Source organism: Nerophis lumbriciformis, linkage group LG01 (genome assembly GCF_033978685.3).
Source record: "Nerophis lumbriciformis linkage group LG01, RoL_Nlum_v2.1, whole genome shotgun sequence".
In the NCBI taxonomy this organism is placed as follows: domain Eukaryota; kingdom Metazoa; phylum Chordata; class Actinopteri; order Syngnathiformes; family Syngnathidae; genus Nerophis; species Nerophis lumbriciformis.
In genome coordinates this window covers 33,567,146-33,587,391 of record NC_084548.2, presented here as the reverse complement: position 1 = coordinate 33,587,391, position 20,246 = coordinate 33,567,146, and the positions used below count along the sequence as shown (strand labels likewise).

The following is a 20,246-nucleotide window of genomic DNA, read 5'->3' as shown; positions in this document are numbered from 1 at the left end:
AAATGTGACCAAATCTGCTGGGTCAAAAGTATACATACAGCAATGTTAATATTTGGTTACATGTCCCTTGGCAAGTTTCACTGCAATAAGGCGCTTTTGGTAGCCATCCTCAAGCTTCTGGCAAGCTTCTGCTTGAATTTTTGACCAATCCTCTTGACAAAATTGGTGCAGTTAAGCTAAATGTGTTGGTTTTCTGACATTGCCTTGTTTCTTCAGCATTGTCCACACGTTTAAGTCAGGACTTTAGGAAGGCCATTCTAAAACCTTAATTCTAGCCTGATGTAGCCATTCCTTTACCACTTTTGACGTGTGTTTGGGGTCATTGACCTGTTGGAACACCCAACTGCGCCCATGACCCAACCTCTGGGCTGATGATTTTAGGTTGTCCTGAAGAAGGACAACCTTGCCAAGCACAGATTGATATACTTGAAATGTAGGAATATACATCAATCTATTGATCAATTGTTACACACCTAATAACAGGTGCTACGCGGTATCTTTGCTGGGTCTAATTCATTCAAACTTGTAATTAAAAAATCACCCCTATAACCCCCCCACTGTGCAAAATCCTACCCTAATACCCTACTGTGCAATATTAGCCTTCTAGTGCAATACGTAACTGATCGTTACTTTGTTACTGGTACTCTTGTTTTGTTCTGTATATTGTACAGTATTTTGTATATTGCTTTGTATATTGTACAGGATTGTAAATGCTTATTGTTTTATTGTATAGTAGTCTGTTTATTGCAATTCTTATTTTTTTTTTATCTTTATCACTACTTGTGTGATTTATTTTTATTCCATACTTGTTTACACTACCGCACCTTAAATTGGAGTCCTAAATCTCGTTGTATGCAAATATAATGACAATATAGTCCATTAATTCATTAATTCATTCATATTGTCCTGTTCCATGTTGAAGACTTCTGAAATGGACCAAGTAAATGCATGACATATCCCTCAACATAATAGAGAAAATTACATGAAATAAGAGACGGGAAACCTTGTAAAACGTCAAATGTTTTATTAAACTTCAACCACATGTTGTGTTGTCCTGAGAAGCCTGGAATGGTAATTAAATAAATTAACAAAGAACTGACTAGTACAAGGCTTGACGGTGTGTACACTCTTTTTTGAAGGGAACTTGACGCTATCTTGTTGCTGGGACAGCTGTGTGGATTGTGTTCATCCTGTTGGGTCTTTTAGCCTGCAGCGTAACGTCAGCCTCCGCTCTTTTGCTTGTGCCGCCACGAAAAAAAAACTTGTTTACGTGTATTAACAAAATCAACATTCTTTTCAACCGATTTTCCTCACACACTTCAGTGACATTTTAAAACACACAAAAACAATAATAGTAAAAATGAGTCGAGTGACAGTATGTGCTAGTCGTTGAAAAAGTGATAATTAAATGCTGTCCCAACGTCACAATCATATGGACAGCATTGCTATTTCCTCTACATGCAGCAGCATGTTGTCTCTACAAAAGCTTGAAAAAGGCACGTTAAGAGGCTGTGTTTTTGGCCGTGTAGATGTTTTACCACTACAAAACACATTCAACTATTACAAACCTCTATCTACACACAGCACAATCAAATCATCCACATAAAATGTACAACTATATATTCACACAATGGAGCGCTTACACTCAAACTTTTTTTTTTTCAAAGCAGAGGGTGCATGCTGATTACAGTTTTTTCAAATTGCTTACACAATACATTTTAAATGTTCACACAGTTAACAAAGACTACACACAGTAAGCAAAACCACTGTGCAGATTTGCCTAATATTAGGCATAGACTCTGCTTCACAGTTTTTGTGAAATATTCCACACAATGCTTTACACACACCTTCCCATCTTGCACATGTGATGTGGATGAGATATATGGCCTGATCCAGCTACGGGCAGGTGATGATTAGAATCATAACTGAGGGTTTTGAGTATATTCTTTCATAGAGTTGCTGTTGCCTAAGCCTGCACATGTAGCCTACACTCTATGCTGTCATTTTTATTTATCTCCAGATTATTTTTCAAACCTTTTTATTTGTCTCAGATTGTTGACAACTGTGATATGTTACTTTACCTGACTGTGGTAAAAATACATATTTTCAGTTTGCATCATCATTGTTGAGCAGTTCTTGAAAATATTACAGGATATTTTTTGCTTTTTCTTTAGGTCCTTACGTATAGGCCCACTTCAAAGTAAATAATGACGATTGCTATGGATTTGCCAATATATTTTGTCAAGTTACAGTAATCATTCATCACATATGTTAAAAATGCCAGGCAAAATGCCTCAAACATGTGATTACTTATAGTAAAATAGTTTTTTTTACAAATGTGTTTTGTATTTATTACTCTTCTGGGTAACTCACTCCAATAGTGTCTTATCATTTGACGTCTGTGTGAGTGAGTGAGATGAATATAAAACTGTATTTTTACAAATGCTTGCTTTATTTTGATGAATGGGCATATGTTTTGATCGAAGTATGTCATTCTGCAAATAATCTAGGAATTAAGAAAATTGAATGTGGTGTTTGGAAAAGTGTTCATATCTTTTGAAAAAAGACACGTAGTTAGTAAAATTGTGTGTAAGCAAATGGAAAAAACTGTAAAGTCTTAGATAGGTGAATTTCCCCAAGCTTGTTTATGTTTGCCTGCCAACATGGTCACATGATCTTGGCCTTCCGAACATGCAATCAACATACACTCCATGTTCCTGACTTACGTTAGCCATTGTTGAAAGAGACTGTAAAATGACCAGAAGATATTTATGTCACACCTACTTTCAAATGGTGATTAGATGTCATCCTTAAAGGGCAATATCAATTTATTGTATTACAGAATGTAGTATTGTGTCAAAATCCAGGTGCATAAAAAAACACTATTTTGTGTCCCTTGTGAAAAAGATTAGAGTTTTTAGACAAAATAACCAAATGTTTGTGTATTTTGTCATCTAATATACATGCTCCAACCTATTAAACCATGCCATTACAAGTTATCATGATGATGTCACGACTGCCTTGACTTTTTGGTTATTGTTTCTCTAATTTTCAGTATTATTTCTTGTCCAGCACTCTTAATTTGTTTCCTGTTCCTGTTTGCCTCTGCCGCTTCTGTAGTCCGAGCGCTGGCTCCCTCACCTGTCCCTGTTTGCCAATCAGGATGCCTCTTAAGCCAGCTTCGTCAGTAGGACGAGGCTGGATGATTTTGCTTTGTGCCCTTGACTGCATTACATCTTGTTTTTTGTGCACTTCCATGCTGCACTAGCATTCTATGTGAACTACCTGTTATTCCCAATTCCTGTTTTTTTTTGTACACTCACTCGTGGTCCACTCTGACTTCGACCACACTGGTGCTCCCTGGTTTGTAGCCTACCTTATAAATGGACTATTTGCCTGGACTTCACCTTCAGTCATGCTTCCTGGGATCAAGTTGCAAGCAACACCACAAGAACATTACAATGCCGTGTGAAAATGTCAAAAATCGCTATCTTTAACAACTTGTAAAGACCGCTTATATCTATTGGCAACATGTTTTCCTGGATATAACCCCACCAGGTCATTGCAATGTTGCCTTACATAGATGTACCAATATTTTATATGATACAAGGCAGCTAATTTATCAATGCTCTGATGTCACAATAGTCCCGAGTGTGATGCCTTCACAATGTGATAACATTTGAGTGATTTTATTGTTTTTATTTTAAGCACCTTAATTCATAAGAAATTATGTAATGGCTTATTTTGTCTAAACTTCAGACTCTCTTTACTCTTCTTCAAAGGGACACCATTCGACGATAACAGTTCCCTCGTTTTGGCTCTGACCAGGAGACTGTAGGCGTTTCAAGTGACTAATCCAGTGGTTCTTAACCTGGGTTCGATCGAACCCTAGGGGTTCGGTGAGTCGGCCTCAGGGGTTCGGCGGAGCCTCCACCGCAGAGGTCAAGACACACCCACCTCATCGTGTAAATAAAAACTTCTCCCTATCTGCGTATTATGGATACCACCAAACAATGTTCCCTCTAATTTTCCATCGGATTTGCAAGTGTGTAATTTGTTGTGAGTTCATGCACTGTGTTGGTTTTGTTCTTTGAACAAGGTGATGTTCATGCACGGTTCATTTTGTGCACCAGTAAAAAAAACATGTAACTTTGTCTTGAATTTGAAAAAACATTTTTTTTTAATTTTTCACTAAAGAAGGGTTCGGTGAATGCGCATATGAAACTGGTGGGGTTCGGTACCTCCAACAAGGTTAAGAACCACTGGACTAATCATAAACAGAGTCCATGCAGGAGCAAACATTGTCCGCACCGTCGTAAAATGAGTCTGCGCTTGCGCAAAAAAAAGATGGATTTTGGCACTGTTTTGACGCCATAATGTAGCTAGTAAAATCATTCATTGAGTTTTGCATCATTCGTGAATATGCTCTTAGGTGAGAATGTTGACAACATTCACATGCCGAGAATTTTACGGTCCGATTTAAAAGAATATATTGGGTATACTGTACCAAAAATGTTTAATTTGATAACTAAAGTGGCCTAGTGGTTAGAGTGTCGGCCTTGAGATAGGTAGGTCGTGAGTTCAAACCCCGGCCGAGTCATACCAAAGACTATAAAAATGGGACCCATTACCTCCCTGCTTGGTACTCAGCATCACGGGTTGGAATTGGGGGTTAAATCGCCAAAAATGATTCCCGGGCGCGACCAGCGCTGCTGCTCACTGCTCCCCTCACCTGTGAGGGTGATGGGTCAAATGCAGAGGATAACCTCACCACACCTAGTGTTTGTGTGACAATCATTGGTACTTACTTAAAGCAACAATATACTTCTCTGCCTCTGTTTACAATGTTAATGTTTGGTCAACCGAGACAGTTGCTGGCTGTAATTTCATGTTTTGCGAGCAAACATGAGCAAGCGTGACTCAATAGCGAAGATAAATAAACTTAATCTGGAGTCTGCTGTCTTCCCACGAGCTGAGGGGTTGTTATCAAGGCTGTTTGTAAAACCTTGTGTAAGTACTGTATTTAGGTTTGCAGTTGCCAAATGACCATGGGGCACAACAGCAAAACAACTGTTAAAATATTAAGGGCAATGTAATATAACTCCATAAGAGATGGGCTAAGTCCCATCAGCATGGTAGGAAGTGGTGACTGAAATGAAAGACAGAAGAGGACAATGCTCAGTTGAAAGATGATGGATATTGGCTGCAGTCTCTCTGGGCTAAGTTCGAGTGCCAGAGTCCTTTAGATGACCTCCCTGCTGTTACGTACAGCACAGCAGAGCACCATGCTGAAGATCATCCCAATGATCTGTTACGGAGCAAAAAAACTTGTTCAGTCAGGACCAAGCTGTGCATGATCTTTGACAAGTGTCTTTAAAGCTCGACTCACCATAACTCCAGCGATGCCAATGCCAACGTAGCCAATGATGTAGAGTTTACTGTTGAAGAAATCCCTGATGCCTGTCTCGCAGTCCTGCAGGATGGAAAGTGAGATTAGATCGAAGGATGTGGGGTAGAGAGCTCCATGTTTTTTTCTTCTTCTAAAAAGCTTAAAACCTTACTTTCATGTCAGGTTCTTGATCGGGACAGTTGTTAGCCAGCGTCCCGCAGCAGTTCAGCTATAAGTGTAAAGTAGAATGTTTGATGATGGAAGAAAGCAAACAGACAAACAGACTCCCAAAACCATACATTTTTAACAATTTAGCAATGCAGTAATGATCAAATACAATCATTTTTCAGTTTATAAACACAACTAAAATATAGACAAAATGACAAAAAAATAAAGAAAGTAAAAAAATATATGCGGGTCTCCAGAAACAACATTTTTACTTCTGATACGATTCCAATACTGAATATTTGAGTATTCGCCGATATTAGCAAGAATCATAGTATATACTTTAATTAGTTGTTATAAAAGGCTTGAGTAAGTGAAACTATCAGACTAAACAACAATGGTAGAAAGGAAAAACACTAATGACTAATTTACTTTTGAAGTGGAGTGATATTTTATTTTTGGCTACACCTAGTGGTCACAATAATTGATTAAATTAAACTCATGACGCAGAAAGTTCAATTATGCGGACACATTTGTTAGTGGATACTTTCTGATACCTTTCTGCTTTGGATACTTTGTATGTGTAAGTATTATGCAACTATATATATATTTGATGCGTATTTATATTGACAAATGATGTGTTTTGGACTGCATTGTTGTTTAATTACGGACACTTATTACGTATGTCTAGCTTATGTGCTATTGTGTGCTTAGCTGCTGTGTAGCTGCTAGCTCCTAAACGCCTATAACTTACCATGTTTACCTTTAGTAAATGACTTCATTAAAATACAAGACCAACCCTGTGGGCTTGTTGGAGGACATTTAGATGTTAGTTGGCTGTCCAGCTTTGCACAAGTAAACACGCTGCCATTCTGCTTGTATCGGAGCTTATATTGGGGAATGTTAGATGCAAGCCAATATTATTTGATACTTGTTTTTGCTGATATTGGACCGATTTCCAATATCAACATCTAATTGGGACACCGCTAAAAAAACCCTAATAATATTACATAATATGCAGTTGTATTTAGTGTGGGTTCTTAGTAAGAACAGGGTTCTTAGTAAGAACCCACAGTGACGTGCAGTCATCATGGAAAGAAAAAAAAATGTAAAAATAAAAAATAAATAAAATTGTTATATGTATCCAGTGATTATACTATAAAGTTATTTTCCATTTAACTTCACCAGTTTTAGATTATTTTTATTCAAAATCGCTGAATTTTCACATTTTCCGTTCAAATACTGAGAAGAGACGGTGCGGTGAACAGCAGCCAGTTGAGGCACGTCACTCAGTGCCGCAACATGGATTGCGCAATGACTCGGCTAACTGCTGGCCTGCTGTGCAGTGAGACTGTATTGCTATATGAACTATATTATACATTTCCATAGTTTAGTTAGCTGAGGTATATAATGTACAGTGTATTTTGTCAACAACTGTATGTGTGTAAAGTATTTCTTGTGCTGAGCGATCATAAAACGGCTGCAAAAGACACACTGGCTGAGGCTCGCCTCCTGCACCCCCGCCGTAGAATTGTTATATCAACTAAAGCCCACACTTAAACTTTCCACGTGCAAGATTGAATCTATTTAAAAAAATTATTTCATAAGAAGCCAAAAAGTGCAAAAACAATAATGTTGGTGTTGGAGGAGTTGTGAATGACTGCAGGGACACAACATTATATACACCTGCAGACTGCAGGTGTATCTAATTCACAACTCCTCCAACACGAACATTATTGTTTAAGCACTTTTTGGCTTCTTATTAAATAACTTTTGTAACCTATTTTCATGGGCTTTCCTCTTTGTGATGTTAAGTTCCTGTTATACGCTGTTATACAGTACATGCCTTGAGCTCTTATTTTGAAGGCGCTAAGGGCGGAAGTAATGACACGGAGTGGAACGGAGGTTTTTGAAAGAAGGTAAATAAAGTGGTCCTCGTGTAAACTGGAGCCTCCGTGTTTGTTATTTTGTAGTTTCATACAGTATAGGCGACATTTAAAAACCCTCGGTTACACTTTTTTAAATAGATTCAATCTTGCATGTGGAAAGTTTAAGTGAGGGCTTTAGTTGTGGACTTCATTTATAAGTAAAGGTTAGACCATAATAACATTTATTAAATGTGCTTTTTTGTGTGCTACAGTTTGTATGTGTAAAGTTAAAGTTAAGTTAAAGTACCAATGATTGTCACACACACACACTAGGTGTAATAAAATGTGTCGTCTGCATTTGACCCATCCCCTTATTCACCCCCTGGGAGGTGAGGGGAGCAGTGGGCAGCAGCGGTGCCGCGCCCGGGAATCATTTTTGGTGATTTAACCCCCAATTCCAACCCTTGATGCTGAGTGCCAAGCAGGGAAGAATGCTGGTATGAGCTTTTAAACATAACCCGTTAACTGCTGCCAATCAAATGGTGAATAAGATACTCTTTAGGGTTCATATGTTTGTAAATCTGACTGTGATGAAGTCAGTGCCTCACCAGCCATCAACCTCACCGCACGTCACTGGTTCTTACTATACAACTAAATCCTAATCAATATAATTGCCAATGCATATTTAGATTCAGGTTTCAGATTCAGATTTATTATTATCATTCAAACATTTATATATATCTGATATGTACTGCAGAATACAATTACATTGCATTTTTCAAGCCATGATAAAATTAAATAGATGAAAAGACTATAAAGAAAATAAACCAGTTTTAAAATGTTGTTTAAAAGTTATTTAAAAAGCTGGGAATACTTTAAATAAAATAATGTAACAGTGACACAGTTGCACTCATATTATTGCACCTGTATTTTTCTAATTTTTAAAAACTATAGATTAGCCAAAAACATTTTAGAAATATTTCATAAAACAAACTTTAAAATTAAAAATGTTATTGTGACTGAAACTAATATGTTTTTAAAAAAAGATTCCAGCAAATTTGAACATTTGTTAATAAAAATAATAATTGTGTTTTAGAGTTAAATACATCATCTTGGTTGAAGAGCTTCATACACTGGTCTATTGACCATTACAGAAATGTTAGAAAATAGTAAATCTAATTTTAGCAATTAGCAATGCTGTTAATATAGGGGCAGCTGTGGCAAAAACTTACATTGAGTGGTAATGTTGTAATACATTTGTTAAAGAGGGCCTATGATGATTTTAATCTACATTTAACACACTTCCTTGTGGTCTATATAATATGTAATGGATATGCTTTGGTGAAAATCTTTCTCCAATGTCACATTAGAGAAAACCAGAATGCACTCTCTGCTCAATGAAAGATCGTTTGACAATGTACACTGTTAAATATATATATCTTAAGGACAAATATCACTGCAATTGAATTTATTTTCCCCCAGACGGGGTCGAAAATAAACTTCATAAACAATATAAAGATTCGCCGGTCACAACATTAGGTACACCTGCCCACTCTCTGATCAATACAAAACAGAATGAAAAAAGCCAACACCTAAAGTGGGTGATGTGTCTTGTCCAAGGCCACAACAGCAGTGATTAAGATGGTGAAAGATGGCTTCAGACCAGGTATTCACTACCATCTGAGCCACACCAACTGTTTATATGCAGATCATGGTATGCAGATAAAGCGTAGGTGGCAGTTTTTGGACGTTCTTTAAAGGGGCTTTATAGGTGCAGTAAATGAAGTCCAATTACCTGCATTTTTTGCCAAATGTTTTCACTACTTAGAATGCAGAGAAAAGAGAAGGACGTGTGTTCTTGTCTCACATAGGGACAGATTAGGGGAAAAATAAAAAACTGCAGTTTTCCTTATATTCCTTAAAATATCTGCTGTGAAAGAAATCAGTAAAACAATAAAAGTAGCCCCTGATAATGTACGTGTAACCCGCCACCTTCAGCCCCTGCTTCCATTCCGTCTAGGACTTTAACCTAGGTCCTCTTAGAAAGTGTTTGAAAGTGAGGTTCTTTAACACACACACTGGCACAGCTACACTGTGGCCCCTGTTACAAAATACCTTTATAGTAAAATAAATGACTGTTGGGATCATAGACATCTTATAAATAGACACAGCATTGGCTGCTGTGACGCGAGAAATTCGGCCGCCATCTTGAAGTGGTGATGAGGAGCCGGCGAGCAGCCTAAACTGACAGTTGACAGGTAGAAAACAAAGATGCCGGGCTGGTGTTCAGCGTTTTCCTGCTCAAATGAGCGGACTGTTGAAAATAGGAATCGGGGGATTACTTTTCACAAGTAAGATTTAACATTAACAATTGGTTGTATTTTGTGAAAAGAATATTACCACAGAGTTGAGAAGTATATATTCAATATATATATACATTATAAATATATTGTATATAGTTCTCTGCAAACCTATGGTGTCATCATGCCTTCAGTGTGCATATTGTATATAGTTCTCTGCAAACCTATGAAATGTTCTATTTTTTCTTCATTATTTTGTCAGAATACACCAGAATGCTTCATTTGTATGTGAAAATCACAAACAAATCTTCTGGGGGAGGATGACCCCCCTACAGGAGTTTGGTTTACAAACTTTCAGCCCCACCTAAAACAAAATTCACCAGCTGCCACTGATTATGATGCATTCTCATTTTAGGCAAAGTATAAGACAATACCTTCTTAACAGTATTATTGTAACCAGGAATATGTCTTCAAGTAACAATATTCAAATACTAACATTGTTGGGTAAGACAAAATTTGTTCTTATTCTGAATCCAGTGAAACAAATTGGTGGTTTTAGCTGATATAAAGACTTTCAGGTGTTTATATGTGTTTATGTTTAAGTATTTTATCCAAAGCGACATACGTAAAAAATACATATAAAACAATCACTGTAAACATTATCATTTAAGGGAGGAATGTAATACAAAATATCAATACAAAGTGTCAAAACAGAATAAACTCTGCTGCTGCAGCAACAGAGATACATTCTATAGGTCCCTAAGGTATGTGTATATCTAATGTATTCATACATTGTTTATGTAGGATATACGCATGTATATATAACCTAATCATATTGTTTCTTCAATTTAAAAATAGCTGACCGTTTTTGTCCCCCTTCTCTGGGATTATATTACCAGTTTTGATCTCGGACGTCTGGTCACTTACAGCATATAAGAATATTTTATTACTGTTAAGCAAATTATGAATAATAAAACACACCAAAACATGTGTCCTTCATCATAGCTACACGTATGACAAAAAAACACATGAAAATCAGTGGTATTCAGTGAGGTAAGATGAATTAAATGGCTGACAGTTCATTGCTCCTGCCAAATGAATTGCACTGAGTGGAGCGGATCACCACCCCAAGATGGCGGCCCCGCATCTCATCAGCGCCAATAGGCAGTAGCGCTCGATGCTGCGCACCCTTATAAGATGTCTATGGTTGGGATACTTACTACTTTCTGGTACGAGGTGATCAGTGTGCTGTTGGTATTTTCATTGTAGGTCGTGGCATAGAAGTTCTGAACGTCTTCAATTATCTGTAAGAGAGAATAAACATAAAGAAACGTATACTGTATCAGGATTACTGTACAGTGAATCCTCTTCACTTTTTCAACATTTTGTTACGTTACAGCCTTATTCCAAAATGAAATAAATTATATTTTGTTCTCAATATTCTACACGCAATACCCCATAATGACTATGTGAAAACTTTTTGTTTTTTAAATTTTGTAAATTTATTGATAATAGAAATAATAATGATAATAATAATTCAATAATATTTACATACGTATTCACAGCCCTTGCTCAATACTTTGTTGATGCACATTTGGCAGCAATTACAGTCGCAAGTCTTTTTGAATACGATCCCACAATCTTGGCACACCTATCTTTGAGCAGTGTCACCCATTCCTCTCAAGCTCCATCAGATTGGATGAGAAGTGTTGGTTTTCATCCAGGATGTCTCTGTACATTACTGCATTCATCTTAGTCTAGTCAGGGAGGTGACCAAGAACCCGATTGTCACTCTGTCAGAGCTACAGCATTCCTCTTTGGAGAGAGGAGAACCTTCCAGAAGGACAACCATCTCTGCAGCAAACCACCAATCAGGCCCGTATGGTAGAGTGTCCAGACAGAAGCCATCTCTTTGTAAAACGTTTGCCAAAATGCCCCTGAAAAACTCCCAGACCATGACAAATACAATATGGTCTTATGAGGCAAAGATTGAACTCTTCGGCGTGAATGCCAGGCATCATGTTTGGAGGAAACCAGGCATCGTTCATCACCAGGCAATACCATCCCTACAGTGAAGCATGGTAGTGGCAGCATCATGCTGTGGAGATGTTTTTCAGCGGCAGCATAGAGGGAAAGATAAATGCAGCAATGTGCAGAGACATCCTGAATGAAAACATAACACAATGTGGAAAACGTTAAGTGCTGTGACTACTTTCCAGATGCACTGTATTTCATTAAGCATCACACCCTACTGCAAAAATTCTAATATACCGTATTTTTCGGAGTATAAGTCGCACCGGAGTATAAGTTGCACCTGCCGAAAATACATAATAAAGAAGGAAAAAAACATATATGAATCGCACTGGAGCTCGGACAAACTATGGGAAAAACTGCGACTTATAGTCCGAAAAATACGGTTGTACGAGCCAGATTGAATATCTGAAATCAAGGTAAAAATTACTTGTTTTCAATTAAAAACAATTTTTTAAATCAGGCATTCATCTCACTTTTCCTATCTTTAATAGAGTGGAATAAAATCTGACATATGTATTACTAAAATGAACAAAATAAACTGCCAACAAATTATTTTTTGTAATATATTCTATATTTTAGAACACCTAAAATGACATAAGATGTGTTAGCCAATAATTTTATTTAGCTATATATTAATTATTATTACGCTCACATTTCAGTTTTTGCAGTGCAACGAGTCAGGCCATGAAGTCATTAATGTACCTTGTCCTTGTTTAGGAATCCAAACACGCCTGCTGCCACCTCAGCTCCAAAGATGATCAACAGACAGGCAAAGAACTGAAAGAGATCAATTGAGGATGATAGGCAATCACAATTTTAGTATTGATTGATTTAAGATCGGATGTTCTATTTGGACTCACTGAAGCCAGCAGGCACTGAGACTCTCGAACAGCTCCACAGCATCCGAAGAAACCAACCAACATCACCAGACTGCCTGCTCCAATCAGTATGTACACACCTGGAAAGACAGGAAAGTTTTAGTTAATTTAGTCATTTTAGAACAGAATGGCTAAGAAAGAAACACATGCTATCATTTTACAAACTTGGCAGTGTAAATCTCGCAGATGCAATTCATATATTTACCAGCAGAGAGCAGCATAAAATTCAAACTGCAAACTGAAACCATCCAACCTGCATTGTTCATAGGCTTTACCTTGAATGGAGGTAATGTCAGAGATCATGAAGACAAAACACAGGTGAGTTATTGTGACAAACATTTCGTCTACTCGTTTGTAACCATTGTCAATACTTTGTAAGAGTTTTAGGAACCTTCAAGAAGAACGATTCACATCACTACAAACACCTGTTATCTTATTCAGCATGAATCACCATTTTCGACCATTGTTATGCCGATTAAGTGATATTTTTGTGTGTCCTATCTGTACTTTTAAACGACTTTTGGCAACATGTACTTGCCAGTGGTGGTGTTCTTATAATTTTTGTAATGTTGAACCATTGGGATACTGCACAGCAGCTTTAAGCCTCTCATTAGGAATATTGTTGGTGTGTTGCTAGGAGACGTTCCTGCAGCCCCCAAATGACGGAGACTCCGGTGGGAACAACAGAGGACTACAGTTGGATGTGTTGTTGTTGTTCTTGAGAGTTAAGCTTGAAAGATTGCATACTTTGAGTAACTGTAAGCATAGAAAGAAACTGCATTGGTTTGACTTTGAAGCTGTATATGCAACTCAGTTAAGCATATATTTAAAAAGTAAATTAATTTCTATAGCTCAATTCAAAAGGTGAAAGTTGTATGATTCACTACACCCATCCATTCATCCTTTTTCTACTGTTTGTCCCTCTCGGGGCCGCGGGGGTGCTGGAGCCTATACCAGTGGCACTTGGGCGGAAGTCCCCATCTCATCACAGGATGCACTACACACAGGGAAACATTACAAGAATGTGTTTCTTAAAAATCTTCATGATTGTAATTGATTTAGATGCCCCTGAATGTTTACATTAGTCTGAAAAGAGAAGGTTTGTGTGGACAAGAAACTATGGGAACGCACACAACAAGTCTCAGCTGTGTTTGTGACAACAGCACACTCAGTGTCAAAGCCACGTGTAGCACTAAACCTGCCGTGAGGACCTGACCATCTCCTGGTAGCAACATGGAGAACTCACAAATTAACATATGGAGGAACGTGATAAAATGCCTTTACAATATCACAGTTTTGTAAGACCAAGCCTCTATTTTGCGGCAACCAGCCATATTGTAATCACATTTGCAGAGGCAAGTGATGAGGACTGGTCGCCATGGTAACTATTAACTATTAGCAGAATATAGCCATGTTCACAGAAAACATTATCTCTGTAGTGTATATATATATATATATATATATATATATATATATATACATAAGAACTAAAAATATATATACCCCCCCACCCAAGACATCAGTGACGTGCGGTGAGGTTCATGGCTGGTGAGGCACTGACTTAATCACAGTCAGATTTACAAACATATGAACCCTAAAGAGTATCTTATTCACCATTTGATTGGCAGCAGTTAACGGGTTATGTTTAAAAGCTCATACCAGCATTCTTCCCTGCTTGGCACTCAGCATCAAGGGTTGGAATTGGGGGTTAAATCACCAAAAATGATTCCCGGGCGCGGCGCCGCTGCTGCCCACTGCTCCCCTCACCTCCCAGGGGTGATCAAGGGGATGGGTCAAATGCAGAGGACACATTTCACCACACCTAGTGTGTGTGTGACAATCATTGGTACTTTAACTTAACTTTAGCTTTACACATAAAAACTGTAGCACACAAAAAAGCACATTTAATAAAAAAAAACGTTATTATGGTCTTACCTTTACTTATAAATGAAGTCCATGCGCTGCTCCTTTTGAACAAAAGCATCGATAACTTGTTTATAGAAGTCTTCCTTATCTTTCTTCAGTTTTAAAAGTCTCTCTGTCTCGATGGAGATCTTCCTTTAAGTATTACCTCCTGCTTCGATTAAAAGTCCAGTTTAGAAAACTGTTTTATTTTAGATATGTAATGCTCCATGTTAATAGTCCAGGCAAGAGGAAAAAATAAACAATCGCTGCTAACTGTTGCTGCTTGTTGTCATTTCTTCTGCAGCCGAGTAGTCGCAAGAATGATCTTTGGGATCACTACCGCCCTCTACCACCAGGAGGCGGGATTACTGCGAGCCTCACACAGTGCGTCTTCGCAGCCGTTTTATGATTGCTCAGCACAAGATATATGTTACACACATACAGTTGTTGACAAAATACACTGTACATTATATACCTCAGCTAACTAAACTATGGAAATGTATAATATAATTCATATAACAATACGGTCTCACTGCACAGCAGGCCAGCAGTTAGCCGAGTCATTGCGCAATCCATGATGAGGCTCAACTCAGTGACGTGCCTCAACTGGCTGCTGACTCACCGCAAGTCTCTTCTCAGTATTTGAACGGCAAGTGTGAAAATTCAGCGATTTTGAATAAAAATAATCTAAAACTGGTGAAGTTAAATGGAAAATAACTTTATAGTATAATCACTAGATACATATAACAATTTTTTATTTTTTTTTATTTTTAAATTTTTTTTCTTTCCATGATGATATATCCACTGTATATATATATATATATATATATATATATATATATATATATATATATATATATATATATATATATATATATATATATACAAACCCTGTTTCCATATATATATATATGGAAACAGGGTTTGTGTATATATATATATATATATATATATATATATATATATATATATATATATATATATATATATATATATATATATACACATATATATATATATATATGGAAACAGGGTTTGTGTATATATATATATATATATATATATATATATATATGTATGTGTGGGAAAAAAATCACAAGACTTTCATCTCTACAGGCCTGTTTCATGAGGGGGGTACCCTCAATCATCAGGAGATTTTAATGGGAGCATTCACATACCATGGTTTATATAGGGCACAGAGTGGGTGGGTACAGGCGTAGGGGCGTGGTGATTGGCTCATGTGTTACCTAGGAGGTGTTTCCGTCTGTGGCGGCATGCTGTTACAATTTCGCTGCGCTTGTTGAGGGATGACAGGTCTGAACGGTAAATAATAAACAGTTTCTCTTTCAAGCATAGGTTGCATCTTTTATTACCACTATTGTAAGGTGTGCTGGATGCAAGAATTTGCCATGTTATTGAATATTCAACATTATTGTCTTTGAGGTCCCAAATGTGTTTGCTGAGTTCTGTGGTATTCCGCAAGTTTTGGTTCCTGAAAGAAGCCTTGTGATTGTTCCATCTGGTTTTGAATTCTCCCTCGGTTAATCCTACATATGTGTCGGATGTGTTAATGTCCTTGCATATTACCTTAGATTGGTAGACAACTGATGTTTGTAAGCACCCCCCGTTGAGAGGGCAATCAGGTTTCTTTCGACAGTTACAGCCTTTGTTGGTTTTGGAGTCGCTCGGTCCGGGGGCCGACGGCTCATTTGCAATTGTTTTGTTGTGGTTTGAGATGATTTGTCGTATATTGTTCATACAGCTGTAGCTCAATTTAATGTTGTTCTTGTTGAATACTTTTCTTAGGGTGTTGTCTTTGGGAAAGTGTTTGTCAATCAGATTGAGGAATTTGTGTCCAATGTTAGTTGAGACGTTTTTGCTGTATGGGGGGTTGTACCAGATGATGTCGTTTCGTTTTCTGTTCTTTTTTGGCTGGTTTCCTGGCGTGGGTTCATAGGTGAGGGTGAAATTGTATCCGCTTTCATCAAGGGCTTTTTGGTACGGAGGGGTTGCTTGGTCAAATTCAGCTTTGCTAGATGACAGCATCGATAGCCTTTTATTAATTCCGGTAGGTATTCTTTTCGTGGTGGTGGGTGGGTGGTTGCTGTCATGGTGCACGTATTGGAGTGTTGTGTTGGGTTTCGTGAATGGTTGGTAGCTGTTATTTCTCAGGTTGAAAGTGACGTCAAGGAAGTTGACGGTTTGCTTGTTGGCTTCAATCGTGATCCGTAGGCCGTTCTCTTTGAAAATTTGGCATATGCGCTTCTTGGTATTCTCGCTGCTCCTTGGCGAGGCGCGACACACTGCCAGTCCGTCATCACGGTAAATACCAAGGTTCAGGTTGAGGCTAGCGAGCTGGGAGAGGAGGAAACTCCCAACGAGTACACACGTTTCTGCTCCGTCAAAACTTCCCATAGTGACGTCAAATGTTGCATTGTTCTTTTTTTGCCATGGTGTACTGTTGTGGATGAGAATGGAGTTTTTTGCGTGGATGATGTTTCTTTCGTTGCCTGTGATTGAGTCGTAGTCTGAGGCGAAGTCTAGTGCTTGAGTCAGTAGGTCTTGCGTGATGGAAGGGTAAAATTCTTCGATAAAGTTAAAGTTAAAGTTAAAGTACCAATGATTGTCACACACACACTAGGTGTGGCGAAATTATTCTCTGCATTTGACCCATCACCCTTGATCACCCCCTGGGAGGTGAGGGGAGCAGTGGGCAGCAGCGGTGGCTGCGCCCGGGAATCATTTTGGTGATTTAACCCCCAATTCCAACCCTTGATGCTGAGTGCCAAGCAGGGAGGTAATGGGTCCCATTTTTATAGTCTTTGGTATGACTCGGCCGGGATTTGAACTCCCAACCTACCGATCTCAGGACGGACACTCTAACCACTAGGCCACTGAGTAGGTTAACCACTAGGCCACTGAGTAGATATCAAAGGAGATAGGTTGTGCTGTTGTTTGTCTTGGATGTTGTTGAACCATTTGATTACTGCTGCTGTATTTCTCCATTGGTTGAGTGGTGTTTTGTCCTTGATTTTTGTGTTGACTCTGTCCAGGATTATTTTGCTGATTTTTCCTATTTCAGATTTAGTTGGGTTTATTAGTCGGCATGTTGGGTTATTTGCGAAGTTGGGTTTGTGGTCCTTCAATGTGATGAAGGCTTCCTTGTTGGCTGTGGCGTCCACCCTGTCCTCAATGTCCAGTTCAGCCGCGATCCTTTTATTTTCCAGGTGGATGTTCTGTAAGGTGTTGGGTTGCGCTTTTTTGTATGATTTGGTGATGCTTCTGTCCAGTAAGGTGTGATGTTCTGGTATGTCCATTCTGTAGAAGTTTGTGGTTTTATCGGCAGCTATGATGAGGTTGTTTACTTTCTTGATGCGCTCCTTGTCATTTTTCAGTTTGGTGAGGCGTGGGTTGCGGATTGGCTTGAATTTGACTGATTGTATCATTTTGAGCATGTCGTTCTCAAAATCCTTTAGTTCCTCAACTGTGGGTGGGTTCTTGGTAGATTTGAATCCGTAAGTTTTCTTTTGCGTTCCTTTTGTTTCAGGGTGGAGGAAAAAATGTGCTTTCCACCGCATCCTTCTTATATATATATATATATATATATATATATATATATATACATATATATATATATATATATACATATATATCCTTATATATATATATATATACATATATATATATATATATATATATATATATATATATATATATATATATATATATATATACACAAACCCTGTTTCCATATATATATATATATATATATATATATATATATATATATATATATATGGAAACAGGGTTTGTGTATATATATATATATATATATATATATATATATATGGAAGCAGGCTTTGTGTGTATATATATATATATATATATATATATATATATATATATATATATATACTGTATATATATATATGGAAACAGGGTTTGTATATATATATATATATATATATATATATATATATATATTAAATTATATCATCAAATTACAACTCAAGAGGTGAGTTGTATGATTGTGAGGGTTTTCTATGATCCTCTTCAATAAAACATAATTTTGGGGTCCACCTGGTTTATAATACAAACCCCGTTTCCATATGAGTTGGGAAATTGTGTTGGATGTAAATATAAACGGAATACAATGATTTGCAAAATCCTTTTCAACCCATATTCAATTGAATGCACTACAAAGACAACATATTGGATGGTCAAACTCATAAACTTTTTTTTTTTTTTTGCAAATAATAATTAACTTAGAATTTCATGGCTGCAACACGTGCCAAAGTAGTTGGGAAAGGACATGTTCACCACTGTGTTACATGGCCTTTCCTTTTAACAATACTCAGTAAACGTTTGGGAACTGAGGAGAAACATTTTTTAAGCTTTTCAGGTGGAATTCTTTCCCATTCTTGCTTGATGTACAGCTTAAGTTGTTCAACAGTCCGGGGGTCTCCGTTGTGGTATTTTAGGCTTCATAATGCGCCACACATTTTCAATGGGAGACAGGTCTGGACTACAGGCAGGCCAATCTAGTACCCGCACTCTTTTACTATGAAGCCACATTGATGTAACATGTGGCTTGGCATTGTCTTGCTGAAATAAGCAGGGGCGTCCATGGTAACGTTGCTTGGATGGCAACATATGTTGCTCCAAAACCTGTATGTACCTTTCAGCATTAATGGCGCCTTCACAGATATGTAAGTTACCCATGTCTTGGGCACTAATACACCCCCATACCATCACAGATGCTGGCTTTTCAACTTTGCGCCTATAACAATCCGGATGGTTCTTTTCCTCTTTGGGCCGGAGGACACGATGTCCATAGTTTTCAAAAACAATTTGAAATGTGGACTCGTCAGACCACAGAACACTTTTCCACTTTGTATCAGTCCATCTTAGATGAGCTCAGGCCCAGCGAAGCCGACGGCGTTTCTGGGTGTTGTTGATAAACGGTTTTTGCCTTGCATAGGAGAGTTTCAACTTGCACTTACAGATGTAGCGACCAACTGTAGTTACTGACAGTGGGTTTCTGAAGTGTTCCTGAGCCCATGTGGTGATATCCTTTACACACTGATGTCGCTTGTTGATGCAGTACAGCCTGAGGGATCGAAGGTCATGGGCTTAGCTGCTTATGTGCAGTGATTTCTCCAGATTCTCTAAACCCTTTGATGATATTACGGACCGTAGATGGTGAAACCCCTAAATTCCTTGCAATAGCTGGTTGAGAAAAGTTTTTCTTAAACTGTTCAACAATTTGCTCACACTTTTGTTGACAAAGTGGTGACCCTCGCCCCATCCTTGTTTGTGAATGACTGAGCATTTCATGGAATCTACTTTTATACCCAATCATGGCACCCACCTGTTCCCAATTTGCCTGTTCACCTGTGGGATGTTCCAAATAAGTGTTTGATGATTATTCCTTAACTTTATCAGTATTTATTGCCACCTTTCTCAACTTCTTTGTCACGTGGTATCAAATTCTAAAGTTAATGATTATTTGCAAAAAAAAAAAAAAAAAGTTTATCAGTTTGAACATCAAATATGAATATTCAACTGAATATGGGTTGAAAATGATTTGCAAATCATTGTATTCCGTTTATATTTACATCTAACACAATTTCCCAACTCATATGGAAACGGGGTTTGTATATATATATATATATATATATATATATATATATATATATATATATAT

General features: G+C 37.7%; 1 protein-coding gene across 1 annotated transcript in view; it reads right to left on the bottom strand.

The window, feature by feature from the left end:
- Positions 1–991: 991 nt before the first annotated feature.
- LOC133619040 (CD9 antigen-like) overlaps positions 992–20,246 on the bottom strand; it is a 37,878-nt gene continuing 18,623 nt past the window's right edge. The window contains exons 3-8 of the mRNA XM_061979905.2: positions 12,617–12,714; positions 12,459–12,533; positions 10,943–11,026; positions 5,562–5,618; positions 5,390–5,473; positions 992–5,308 (exon numbers count right to left, since the gene is read on the bottom strand). Coding sequence (XP_061835889.1) covers positions 5,243–5,308; positions 5,390–5,473; positions 5,562–5,618; positions 10,943–11,026; positions 12,459–12,533; positions 12,617–12,714 — 464 coding nt within the window. The 3' untranslated portion in view covers positions 992–5,242. The remainder of the gene's footprint in view (positions 5,309–5,389; positions 5,474–5,561; positions 5,619–10,942; positions 11,027–12,458; positions 12,534–12,616; positions 12,715–20,246) is intronic.